This window comes from Taurulus bubalis, assembly GCF_910589615.1.
Source record: "Taurulus bubalis genome assembly, chromosome: 11".
NCBI classification, from domain to species: domain Eukaryota; kingdom Metazoa; phylum Chordata; class Actinopteri; order Perciformes; family Cottidae; genus Taurulus; species Taurulus bubalis.
This window is the reverse complement of record NC_136599.1, coordinates 8,149,330-8,163,374: the sequence shown is the minus strand read 5'-3', so window position 1 is coordinate 8,163,374 and position 14,045 is coordinate 8,149,330. Positions and strand designations below refer to the sequence as shown.

Below are 14,045 nucleotides of genomic sequence, written 5' to 3'. Positions count from 1 at the left end.
TTCTAAGTGTGGAATTATAGTAAGTACAAGTGCAAGTCCATCAAAAATACACATTGATTTAGGTTATTTTTCTTCTTATTATTACTTTCATCATTATGAGTGATATTATTGTTATGTAAAGCCAAATTGGTTCTCAAACTGCACTCAGAGGATCCAACTGCTCCGGCGGAACCTTTGTTCGCTCTGAGAAACAGGAAACGCATGAAGTTGGTGTTGCTCAAGCCGGAAGTAAGCTTCTCGAGTCACATTGAAGAAACAAATTCCGGTCAAACGAACATCAGGTAACGTAACACTGTTCATAAAATAAATTCAATAATTGTATTCATGTTGTCAGATAGTTGATGGTCGAAACATTCTTAGCTTTCATCTTTTTAGCGATAATATCGCGACGTTCACGTCCAAAGCGGGTCAACATTGCTAGCTAGCATAGCAACAAGCCGAAGGGGGGCAACCCCCGGCTTCTAGAAAATAAGTTAACGTTACGTTTTTGTCAGGTTATGATTGTTTTACATTGGCCTGGTAACGTGAGTGCATTTCATTATTTATTTATTTTTTCATCTAACGTTAAGGACATGTTGACATATGTTACCTCCTGCAACTGATTCTTTTATTTATTTTTGCATTTTTCTTACAGTGTAACCCATTAATTAATTAATTAATTAATTGTTTGAAAGCTTTATGGAAGAGTCATGACCAACACACTGTGCTTTGCTCATTGCCCACAGGACCAGTCAACTCATCCCTGATGACTTTATGTGGATGATCATTAACAATGTTTACGTCAAGAGTTGTCCCCCGTTTATTACGTAGAGCAACGTGTAAGTATGAACACATATCTGTCTAGCCATCCGTTTAGTTCATCTTAAACTATATTCCAGTTTACGTATGTAACTCAAGATATAATAAAATGTTTCCCCTTAATGACCAGGTGCACTTCAAGGCCATGGAGACATTTTAAATGGACGTGTACAGACGGTTCTTCCTGCTTTCTGCTCTTCGGTACAACCAAAACTGAGAAACTACTCAACAGCAGCAGACAACACACCTCCTCCCCGATGGGTACAACTTGAGCCAGAGCTGGACGAGGCTCTTGTACCACGTAAAATGTCAGTGAGTCCTCTGGAAAGCTGGCTCTCCCTGCGCTACTCTCTTCCTCCCCTGCTGGAGTCTGCTCAGCCGCTGGAGGACGCAGGGCTGCAGGAGGAAGAGAAGGTGCTGCCGCCCCTCTCTGTCCCTGTTTTGGAGGATGGCGAAGGTTCAGCAACACCCCTTAGTTGTAAGAATGTACTGGAGATCCGACGGCGGAAAATGAACCGACATAAATACAAGAAACTGCTTAAACGGACTAAATTCCTGAAGGCGAGAGTCCTGGAGGGCAGGGGGAGAAAGAAGCAGGTGAGAGCTTCCACTCTTTGGATATATAATAGGATCCTGTGACGCTGACTAGAGAGATTATGTCTTAATGCTTTTACAGATTTTCTTGTGATATTTAGCCGAGTAACATCAGTGTGATCATTTGATAACATTAACACCAATGGTTGTATTTAACTGTGACTGTGTTTGAAGAATTGTTGTAAGACTTGAATTTCCAAAACTCCTGACAACTGTGTGTGTTTGTCCTGTGCAGAAACGATTTGAGGAGGATCTGAAGAATATTTGGATACGAGCTGGACTGAAAAAGGCTCCCGAGGGATGGAATGCACCTAAGATCTTCATTAAACAGCATGGAAACAAAAGAGACTGAGAAACACGGACAGTCGCTCAAGTTTGTGTCACATCCTTCACACTGGATGGCTCTGCACACCACACACACACTGCTGTTAAAACAATCAGCCTACTCTGTTCTTTGCAGCTTAATTGAAGCATGGTTCGGGGAAGGCGATACATTACCTGTGTACAATAATTTTTAACAGTGTACATAATCTAATAAAGATCATTCCCTCTCAAGCCGGAACCATGGTGTGCTGTCGTTTTCTCTTGACTTTATTTGAGGCTGATGGTAGAATTAGAGGACATCTTACAGTTTTCTTTTCTTGCTATGGATGGCAGCATTGTGCAGAATCTGAAAGAAATGCATTACCTCTGAAATTTCCTTTGTCAGTGGTTACTGAGTTTACTTCAGAAATATTAACGGCACAAACGAGAGCAAAACTATCTCAATCAACGGTGTCACCGTTTACAAATAGAATTAGCCTGTACAATAAAATGTATGTAAAATCACTTTGATTCAGAAACCAGCTATTCAATGATCAAAAAGGGGGGGAAATGAGGAAGGATCCTTCATAATCCCTTCCATATGTGGAAGTGTTTTCCCAAAGCTTGTTTACAATGTCTTCAACCATAATCGACTGATCTTAACCGAAGAGTTTGATGTATAAAAAGCATTTTTAAACAGTTTTACCTTCTGTAAAAACAAACCTGTGTGTAAAGGCTTGGTAGCAGTGTAGTATTCCTGTATAATAACATCTCTTAATGTCGGATAAATAACGTTACAATCATATGTTTATTATGTTTTCTCCTGGGGGCGAGCCTTTAACCATGTCCAGATTGAGTACATTTTCTTCTTCCTCTTCCATGTGTCTGGTATGTTGTTATGTTTAAGTTTTCTACATAACCTTTCCGCGTGTTTTATGGTAGTCTGCCACAACAAACGCTGGTCGGCCGGACCGCAGCAGCAGAGTGTTGGGTTTCATCTGCCGGCGGAGGCGGAGCGTTGCAGCGGCGGACTGAGCAGCGCAGCACTGCGCCGCTGCTCGCTGAACTTGGAGCAGTCTTGTGTTTTGATCAAGTTATTCACACAGCAACTGCAGACAGGCTTTTATACCTCCGCTGGCGGCTCGGTGAAAGAAGAAGAAGATGCACCTCGACTTGACTCTCCTTCCGAGTAAGTCCTTCACTTTTCTTTGGTTTTTAGAAAGAGGGGAAAACAATTACTTGAGGAAACTTTCTTTGTTCCATAATTGGATCCAGGTTAGAAATACCCGACTGGACGCTATTCAGTTCTCTCTTCTGCAGTAAACAATGACCTTTCCTTCTGAACGTCGTTGCAATGGGATCTGTAATATTGACCCAACAACAGTCTGCATTGTTATTATTTGAAGTGTGGTTAGCCTGGTACTATATGTTCTTGTTAAGGACTCAACTATCCTTTCTGTTCGTATGTCTTCATTTGTTTATTATTGTTAACTCGATAACAAACCCCGTGCTGAACCTTTTAAAACTAGTGTTAGTGGCGTTTTTGTCATTTATAGTGTTTTTTGGGCATCATATTATATATTGTGTTATTTATATTGGTGCATATGCTATTTGTATTAAACCCCGGCGTATATCTATTCATCTCAAACTATATTTCCTGTGTGAGTGATGTTATTTAAGATGACAGGAATTAATTTTCTTTGAGAGCCTTTATTTTGAAATATTCTGAAAATAAAATGAAACAGGGCATTTACAGTAACGCAGCATGTCTTTGACTCTTCTCTGCATGTTGATGGTGTGTAGCCTATGTGGGATTTTTGTGTGTGTGTGTTTTTTTTTGTTGTGGCTTCAGCCCAATGTGTTTCCAGTTAACTGCGGTCTGAATCGAGCAGTCAGCACAATCCTGCAGCCGGTCATTATATGTGTCAGTAATGAGTGTTTCACCGCGAGTGGGCTTCTTTGAGGAGGGGATCACTGCTGCGACCATGTTTATGATGGCTGTGCCTTCATTACCAGACACCGACAACAAGGCATGGAGAGGATTAGAATGTCTGTTTTGAACAAAATCATCTTCTAAACATGTAGCTACTCATTCAAGGAAGAAAATAACAAGGTCACATAGTGAGGTAGCATGTTTGTGTTCTGTGAGCTGCAGCAGACAATCCCTCCACTTTGTTCAGCATGAGGGGTTTTATAGTTAAAACTGCCCACACACCAAGATGACATAAAACAGTGGGGATTATATGGTTCATTTGAAGTACTTGTACTTTAGCTGAGTATATCCCTTTTCTGCTACTTTACTTTTTTTACTCAACTATATTTACTCGATAACTTAAGTTATTTGTTACTTTGCAAGTTCAGAGGAATAATACATTATAAAATCAATGAATATATATTGTTATTAAAGATGAGTCTTTATTAATCCTATGGTAAAATCGAAACATTTCCCAGCAGTATATGTAAGTGATGTAAAATAAAGCATTGATTAGGCATTTAATAAAGTATAATTATCATTCAGAAATGCAATTTAGTGTACTAGGATAATGATAATAATAATAATAACATTATTCTGAAACAAATTCTGCATAACTACTTTAAGTATATTTATAATGTTTTTCTACTTTTACTCTAGTAATATTGTGAATTAACTTTTGTGTATTATTTTTTTTACACTATATTGTAATGCTACTTTTACTTAAGAAAATATCTGAGTACTTCTGCCACGACTTCACCTGATCCTGCACAGATGTGGGCCCAGTGCTGTGTTCATTAGTTACAAGATACATGTGTATATATTTACAATGATAAACTCAGTAAAGTCAAAACGTGCATTAAATACATAAAATAAATTCAACAAGCTGTAACTCACAAGGAAATCATATATGCTAGTATATACAGTAATTATGAGGGCCAACTCAATAGAAACTACTTTGAATCTTTAAAATGTGTGGAGAATGTGAAAGTCAATGACTAAATATACGAGATAAGCTTGGCTGCCATTTAATGTGAGCCTGTCCACAGGAGAGTCGTGGCTCCAGGCATCTGGATGTGTCTCTGGATGTGTCGTTTTGCTGAGTCTGCAGCTTGACTCGTTTATTTGATTTATGCTCAACCTGTGACTGGGCTGTGAGTAAACTCCCACACCCACAACACGCACGTATCACATGGATTATGCTGAGTAAACACATGCTTTATGTCTGAGTTGAACCCTTTTCCTTGTATAACCTTAGGGGCTACATACTGTTAAATGATTCCACGGGTTACAAATGACAACAGTGATTTGGAGGATCGTTTGGTAAATGCCTGTTATTATAGCAGGCGACTCAACAGCACATTGTTAAGTCTTTAGCGTTAAAACCGGCCTCGCGAGTCATCAGCCTGTGTGTCTGGAGGAGAGAAAATTACAGGGGTTGGGACACTTTGTTTTACCTTCTGCAGGAAAGTTTATAGCCTTCATTGGAAGGAAAGAAAAAAAAAGTTTTCCAGCATGATGTCGTCTCTCAGATGCCAGCGTGTGTGCTGAGATCATTCTGCCCAGCTTGAAGTATACTGGTGCAAATCACTGCATAAAAGCATATTAGCAGCACTCCAGTGAAGTATGGCCTGCATGGATGTGGTGAGATGAACACTCTTTACATGTGTGCTGCTGCCTGTGATCACACATGAAGAGATTTAACCATGTTGATGATGAGCAAAACACCTGGAGGGGGAAGGATCTTTTAGGGTTTGGAACCTGTATCCAGCTGATTTTGTGCAGCTGGCTTGTAGGTGTCAGGCAACCAGTGTCGGTGATGAAAAAACACTTGAATGAGCCATTTGTTGTTTGCTGCTTGTAGACATGAGGGAACAGGGTTTGGTCAGATTACTTTGAAATGTAGTGAGTTACTGTATACAAATGACATTGCATTTTTTGTGCTCTTGGATTATATCAAACTTTGTAAATATTGCGCCTTTAAGCTAAATAAATGGTCAAAGCCACAAACATTTGAGTTCCACAAATATCTCTTTTTCCGTGTAAACTTCTCAAACGTTTTTAATGCAAAGGAAATGCATTTAGCATATTCAGCATTTACCGTTGGTTAAATTGAATCACTCTTACAGAAACCGTACTGTAACAAGATACATGTGTGTGTGTGTGTGTGTGTTATAAAACATGTGGGAGGCTGTTCTTTGTATGCTTGAGTTCATTTTTTAATCAAAAGCCACATGGAGAACTTTGCTCTTGTAATGAAAGAGGGGCACTTAAAATATGAATCTTCTGTTTTCAATTTCAATTTCAATTAATTAAAAACTCCATTATCCTAATAATTTTTTTTTTCTTTAAGTGATATTAGTATTTAGCAAAACTGGCAACCTGAGAGGAGCATTGTACTTTGATGTACAGCAGAACATATTTAACATTCAAAATGGTTCGATTACAAAAACATGCTGACATAAATTTCCATTTTAAAGACGTAGTCAAAAATATATTTAAGTAATACTTGACAATCAACGACATCTCAACCCTGTGGAGAAAGTATTCAGATCATTCAGGTCTAAAAGTAACTATACTGCATTATAAAAAATACTCCATACTGGCCCGAATGTCTTGAAAATGTCACTTGAGTAAAAAGTACAAGGATTATTAGCTAATTGTACCGAAAGTATCAAAAGTTAAAGTATTCATAATTCACCTGTGAGTGTTGAATTCAATGCCAAAGTAATATTGAAATAGTGATATGACATATGTATGTCTTTTTTTATAAACCTATCATAGGTTTTGTAAGTAAAATCTGAATCTGTTTGTTTGACTTTAGCTGACAAACAAATGTAGGTGAAGTAAAAAGTCAGTTTTTTCTATACATTACAGAATTATAATTATTTTTACATCTAATTTGTTATTTTTAATGTGCTGCCATTTGAGACATATTTTAGATTAATCATGGCATTTTCCAAATCAATAATATCCGTGCATTGAAAATAGTCCACCCTTTATTCATCGATCTTTTTTCTGTATGTACTGAATGTATCCACACAAAACCCCTTGCAGAAGGCCCTGCCCCTCCAGCCTCTATAGTCGCGGCACAGTAAAAAGCTACAGGTGTTTGGTGTGACTGCAGGCTGCTGAATAGCCGCCCGGTTCCTCATCCCCTCAGGATCACCGTGGCCTTGCAACAAGCCAGCGGCAGCCAGGATGAATAGAGGCTCTGTGTGCTTTGGCCGCATGCGTCTCCGTCGGCCCTTCAGTAAACAAACGAGGAAATAGCGCTGTGGGAAAAATGCATAGAAATAGCAAACAAACTTTAGGAAAATGTCCTATCTGTAGAGTGAAAAAGCACAAACGGCAGATATATATTTCCAGAGAATCTGGTTTATTCTTTCTGCCGTTCAGTTGTTGTTTTTTTAAACCTGTCCTTTTACTGTGTCCCTGTTTCCTCAGTTTTCCTCTGTTATTGTAAACAGTCCTCTCACTGAACCCGCAGCTGTTCCAAAGCTGAAATCTTTCCCTGTTGGGTCATTCCAGGTCAAACCCTTACAAGCCTTAGAAATATTTCTCAAGACTTAACTAGTGACCAATGCTGATATCTGTGATATTAAGTGCTTCAATATGACTCCAATCAGTTTCCTTTTTCTGTTTCAGTTGTTGCTGCGCTCTTCTTGCCAGGAGGTGAGACATTTCCGTTTCTCCACGCACTCATGTTTGATGCATCTCTTTTTTTTTGTCATCGCTGCATTGATCTCCTGAACCAATGCGTTTCTTTTTTTTTCCTGCGCTTCAGCATGGTGTCAGGGCAGCGGCAGCACTCTCGGCGTGGTGGTGGAGGCCATGAACATCACGCTCCCTGCAGGGTCTAAGGCCGTCCTGCCCTGCCACAGCTCCCGCATGGTGTGGACCCAGGACCGCCTGAAGGACCGCCAGAGAGTGGTGCACTGGGACTTGGTGCGCAGCAGCCCAGAGTATTCTGTGGAGCGGATCCTCGACATGTCCCCTGGAGCCCGCCAGAGGGTCTACAATGGCTTCAACAAGGGCCGCATTTCCGTCCAAAACTCTGCTTTCAATGACGGCAACTTCTCCCTGATCATCAACAGTGAGACTTCTCATCATTTTCCACCAGCACCATGAACATTGCACTCGTCCGTCTCTGATTTAATTGCTTGTTGCTTGTTTGCTTATTTTTTTTTTCAGGTGTTGTCACAACTGACAAAGGAGTGTATACTTGCAATCTGCACCACCACTACTGCCAGATTCACCAGTCCATTCAAGTCCAACTCAATGTCACTAAATCAGGTGAGGCGTCCTAATGGTTCATCCTCATGCTCTTCCACGAGTCCCGATGCGATGAAACGGATTAGTAATGTGATTCCCCACTCGTGTGTTTTCCAGCTCGAAAAGAGAAACGATACTGGGACGGAGACAAGACCGTGTTCGTGGTCTTGTTGGGCAAGTCCGTGGTCTTGCCCTGTGTGAACCGGCGCTCCCTGTGGAGAGAGGGCCTCCAGGAGGATCAGCAGCAAGTGGCTCACTGGGACTTCCAGCCTCCCGGCGTGCGTCCAGACAGGGCCGGCCGCCTGGTGGACCTCTTCGGCTCCGGAGAGCGCCGGGATTACGGGACGCTCTTCGGGCAGAGCAGGATGAGCGTGGAGGATGATGCGTTCACTTTAGGAGACTTCTCGCTGTCCATTGCTGACTTGAAGCTGGTCGACAAAGGCCTGTACTCCTGCCACCTGCATCACCATTACTGTGGCCTGAGTGAGAGACGCATCTTCAGGCTCACTGTGGGACCTCCAGTTACACCCGCCCCCACTACAGCACCCAAGATTTTCCAGAATGACGTGCCAGTGCCAAGTAAGTCACTCAGAGACATTCACTAGGACTTTGTTTTTCCAGATGATAATAATGGTCAATTCTTTTCCCCCATGGTTTCTCGGATGAATTGCGCATCGGGTGACAACGCAGCTCCTTGGCTTTTTTGTTATAATTATAGGCATAGTTGGTCAGTTGAATCAGTTCCTCTTCTCCTCTGCCAGTTTTCTCCTCAGACCTCTGTTTTTGTGTTTGAGCTGAAGAGGGAGGGAGGAGGCAGAAGGAATGTAGAAGCTAGTTGAGTAAGAAAGACGGGAATCTTTCTGCTAGTTGTTGACTGTATGATTTCAGCATTGCTCATTGAGAAGTGAGGTAAACTACATGCAGCTCTGGCGTGAGAAGCAGCCGACGGTAAACAGCTTTAAATTGGCTGAAACGGAAGCGGCCTCATCTTTACTTGCTGATTTTTTTTTTTCCTCCATTTTTACAGCTTTTTCATTTACAGCTGGAGGCATTTTAACTGTGCTGAGCAGAGGAGTGGGCTCCAACAGCCTAGTCATTTTGGGAGTGGATGGTCATATCTTGTGTGTTTATTTTTCCTCCATTTGACCCCATTTTCCAAAAGTCCCAACCACATGTCTAGGCTTGTTACACTGTTTCTCGAGCTTTGTTTATTCTTGGTCCCAGTCTGTTCTGTATATCTGCTGATGTGTATCAGCCTCTGGTTGAGGAATTACCAGCCGTTAAAGGAAGTCTCATACATCTGTTCAACGTTTGGGCCAGCTGTGACATGAAAGAGCAAAGTAAAGGGAGGGGATGTAGGTATGTGTCAGACTATAGATCCTCCCTCGACAGCATTGGCTGAAGAAATGCACACGTGGATAGATGGCATCCTTTGAGTAAACCTCATCTCCGTCTTCGTTAGGCTCCGCTGATCTTGTCTGTTAGATTAAAAGTAAGTTGTTTGTGCTCACGCAGACGCCAGCAATTGTCTGAAATTACAGATTTCACGAGAGCCATTCACTTTAATGCTGTAATTCTTTGTGGCACATTGAACATCGTTTCTTTGTAACCACGAAGAGGGCGAGCCGCGTGTGAGCCATTCATCAGGCATCTTGAAAATGAAGATGCTTTCCTTCAGCCCACTGAGGTGCAAATGAAGCATATCCCACAGGAACACAAACACAGGGGTATAACCTCTGAGCAGCGTATGTGAAATAGCCGTGAACACATGCACACTTGTCAGATCTGTCAGGGAGAAAAAGAAATGTGCTTCTGGCTGTGACACATGAGCTCTAGAGACAATGACCTTGGACAGGTCTCTGCAGTTTCATCCATAATAGGTACGTGCAACAATGACAGGTGATAATTGCAAACTAAGCTCCCATTTAGGAGCTGGGTGATTAAGTCTGAATAATTTTGTCCATGATTGACTGCTTTTGAATCCATGATCAGAGATGGTGCATTGCATGTTCTCCTCATTAGTCCCTCAGTGGCACCTTGTTTTACTGGTGTCCAACGTATCTGTTTTAATGAGAGACCAGAGAGTAATCCTATACTCAAGAGAATAATTCAAGAGCAAAATATTTAATGTCTTTTATGATCCATTTTTTCTATGATCTGGCTTCTGTGAAGGATCAATGTAAAAGATTATAGTAACAACAAGTAGGCTATTCATTTTTTTTTACCCTTCATCCGCACTGTATATTACTTTGATAATGGATAGAAATTGTTTTGATCTTGCATCTGCAAAACATATCCAAGCATATGTTTTCCATTCTTGTCGTTTTGAATAATTATTTCGACAAAGTGTACACAAACAGCCGTGCTCACTGGGAGACTGGGAGCTGCCTGCAGTGTTGTCAGACATGTATACAGACTGTAGATTTATCTTCCATGCATGCAGAAACTACACTTCTGTGTTTGTGAGAAGACGGGAAAAGGCTCAAATGGAAAACTAATACAGACACGCAGACAGACCACATAACAGAATCCGTCTCTCTTTTCTTACACTTCTCCGCCTCTTTTCTGGTCAGCCTATGTTGTTTTTTTTGAAGCGCAAGAAAGAAAAAACAGCTGCATGACATCAGGTCTGGAAGCCATTACCACAGAACAGACATTTAACTCCTGCTCTCCCGCTCTGGCTTTTGGAAATGATAAAAAAGGAAGAAACCTCGGGGGGAATAAGATTTTTTCGTTTTGTATAAATACTTTCCAGTTTGATCTGTTTATTGCCTTCACGTTAATCCAATAAAACAAATCCTTATTATTACAATATGACGATAAATCCTCGAAAATACATCCGAATGTTGTTAATTTGTACATTGAGTTCTCTTGATATTTACGACGTCTCATGTTTACAACATATCCTACAAGCTTGACTTCATCCACGTTCTGCCTTTAGGGACTGAAGTGGTGGAGGGCCCACGTGTGGTGAATGTCATCCTCCCCGAGCATCGTGGGTATTTCGTGCAGCATTTGGGTTACTTCCTGGCAACCTTCTTACTGCTGGCCTTCATCGTTGTCGCTGTTATTGTGCTGACTCGACGACGCAAAAAGCGAGGTAACTGTGTGTGTCATTAACTCACCTCGTTCTCTCAGCTTGTATCTGACAACTTATTTCATCATTATAAAAGGCATATTCATAGAGAGCACATTTTATGGATACATTGTGTTTTGAGATTAAATCTTTGTTTTTATTTTCAGGTGTGGAGTATGACCTGCGTCGACCTGATCAGTAAGACATTACTATATATGTTCCATTATGAGGCATATCCTTACATTGAATTTAATTGTATAAAGTGCTTAATACATATTTATAGTTTTTCTTAATATATATGTTGTCTTAATGTTTTTTTTAAATCTATATGCACTTTATCTGTATTCACTTTATATGTTGGACTGGAGAGAAACGTTTTTTCCATTCCTCTGTATGTTTGGTACGTGTCGGGAAATTGACAATAAAGCTGACTTTGACTTTGAAGTAGAACAATGATTGTGTTTCTGTGCAGGGGAAATATGATCCGTGGAGGTGAAATGTCATTAGACTGCACAGAGCTGAGGACCTGTCACCAAGAACCTATGCAATCAGGTACAGTCGGCCTCCTCCATACATGTGCAGTCAACACACATTATCTACAAAAAAAGTACTTTCTCATAACCTGTATGTGTTTGGCAATCCACAGACCACAAAAACAACCTACTGAAAGAGATAGATATGGCCAAAGACTGCAATAAGGGTGAGCAGACATTGTGCAGAGTTGTATGCCAGATAAATAAATATCCAACAGTAACATCCTTACCGATAGGAGACACACTATGTTATTAATATAATGTCTGTCTCCCGTCCGCTCACTCAGACTTTGAGAAGCTGTGGAAGTGAGAGCAATATTTCTGAGATGCTGCTGGCCGGTCCAGGGCAAACACCGGAAGAGTAAAGGACTGTGGAGAGAAGGGGAAAAGAGGAAATCCAGGAGAGGACAGGAGGAATGCTCCCTCTGCTGTAACTCTAACACACTAAGCGTTTTCACTAAAAGTATAACTTGCATTTTCACCAGCTCTTATAACATTACAATTAAACATATATTTGATCCTTATTTTTTGCATTCACGGAATAGTTTATTTTGAATATTAAGCATTTTTGTGATCTTTTTTTTCTTCTTTTTTTTTTCATTTACAAAAATGCATGCTGTTTATTAAAGTAAGTTTTATGTGTACTTTGCATGCTTACAGAGCTGTAAACTCGCGGCTTTTTGAAATTTGCACAAATACTGCTGTACTGTAATATGTAAAGGATTTTCATCATGTTGCAAAGGTAATGTTAGTGGAGGTAGACAGTTGACAGTTTCAGACAGTGTTTGGAAACAAGTGCCACACATTTCTAGCTGCATAATAAGACTTCTTTTTTTTTTTTTTTTTTTTAACTCAACTGTGGTCATGTTTTTTTTAGAAATGCAGACGTTAGACTTAATTTCTTTTCCAAATCCTGTTGTTCCCAAATTTTTCCTTGGTAACTTGAAAAGTGAAAATATAGTGAAATTGTATGACCATGGACTAAAAGGCCCAGTCTCCCAAAACTCAGGTAAAAAAAAAAAAAAGAATCTTTTAACCATGTATTTGGTTTTAATGGGTAGACCTACTTGTTTGCATCAAGCATGCATAAAGTACCCAGGTTTGTAAAACACTGACGTTTCATTACTAAACCTGCTGATACAGGTATACAATCTGTTACAAATGTGCGGCTGAAGCTCGATGAGGATTATTGCAGGAAGAAGAGTGTCTACTATGTCAGTAATGCTAAATCACAAACTGTAATCCTAACTCTCTCTCTGATGTTGGTCTCTTCTATTAAAGCTTAGCACCAGTGGCCACAGACTCGTCACTATTTGTTCTGGTTGTTAGACGTTAACCAACATATCTGGTGTTTGGATGAGTTGGGAACTGTGATATGCATTTATAATGTATCAGTATCCTCTAAAGTCTTGAGGAGAGGTAAGCATTTAACCATTGTTTAGCATTCTAGAGAGATGCACTGTAGACTTGTGTTGCAGGTAATTCACATCCCGTTGGTCATGTGACATTGTAACCAGCTGTGCAGTACAAAGCGTCCACCTCTTCTAACCCCTTGGGTGATCAATCACATCCAGTGATAATGAAGCAGTTACAATTAATGTCTAATTATTATAACTCATTTGTAATGATTGTTATGGACATATCTAATATTTAACTAGCCTATTTACTTGGGAGAAATTAGCCTATACAATCATTAATGCAGCTTATGCCCCTTTCTGCTTTTCCTACAAATCTCTCACAGTACTGCTACTGTATTGTATATATTTTTTTTCATGATCTATTTTTGATTATTTAATAGCAGTGGTTCTCAACCTTTTTTCAGTTATGTACCCCCTTTGGATTTTTTTTTCAGTCAAGGACAAAGCATTTTTGGTTGAAAAAACAAACACTGTGCCATCAGTGTCTGATTTAATATAGAATGTATACAATTCGGTTTAAGAACTTACACTTATATCAATTTATATTATTAAATAACTATTTTTAAAGGACTTTTGAATGTATGCTAATTTTTAGATATATATTTAAAATCTCAAGTACCCCCATATGAGAACCACTGTTTTATAGGATTAGCATGTTAAGATTGTTTCTATTACTTGGGTTATAACGAATAGTCAGATATTTGTCAGTTACGTCAGAAATAGGTAATGTATCTCAAACTATGTATATGTTTTAATTAGAATATAAAGATGACAAAAAATATGTTTAATTGTATTGATTTAAATGAATATGCCATTGAGTTTAATAGCATTTCACACAGTAAATCCCCACTGCTATATCAAAGTTAGCCTTAATAACTAAATAAAAAAAGAAGCAGTCTCCCTCCTCTTTGTTCCCTCTGCCCGCGCAGTGCACATCCCGGACCCGCCACTAGATGGCAGCACTGCCTCACCAATTAAGCTTGTGGAAAAATAGCAATATTCCCAACTCCATATCGCAAGGATGTGAACTGTCCCTTCCTGTTTTAGTGCCGAGAGAGCCACCGTACCGTCTCGCG

General features: G+C 40.0%; 2 protein-coding genes across 2 annotated transcripts; both read left to right on the top strand.

The window, feature by feature from the left end:
* The first annotated feature begins 216 nt into the window (after positions 1-216).
* Positions 217-1,947, top strand: aurkaip1 (aurora kinase A interacting protein 1). Its single transcript, XM_079225594.1, has 4 exons — positions 217-281; positions 726-818; positions 929-1,395; positions 1,628-1,947. The coding sequence occupies exons 2-4, from the start codon at positions 773-775 to the stop codon at positions 1,742-1,744; spliced, it is 630 nt and encodes a 209-aa protein (XP_079081720.1). The 5' UTR covers positions 217-281; positions 726-772; the 3' UTR covers positions 1,745-1,947.
* An 897-nt stretch (positions 1,948-2,844) lies between these two features.
* Positions 2,845-12,847, top strand: LOC306743466 (matrix remodeling-associated protein 8-like). The gene is made up of 10 exons (XM_079225978.1): positions 2,845-2,884; positions 7,316-7,342; positions 7,455-7,763; positions 7,862-7,963; positions 8,060-8,521; positions 10,884-11,042; positions 11,186-11,216; positions 11,491-11,570; positions 11,665-11,718; positions 11,839-12,847. The coding sequence occupies exons 1-10, from the start codon at positions 2,857-2,859 to the stop codon at positions 11,859-11,861; spliced, it is 1,275 nt and encodes a 424-aa protein (XP_079082104.1). The 5' UTR covers positions 2,845-2,856; the 3' UTR covers positions 11,862-12,847.
* Positions 12,848-14,045: the final 1,198 nt, after the last annotated feature.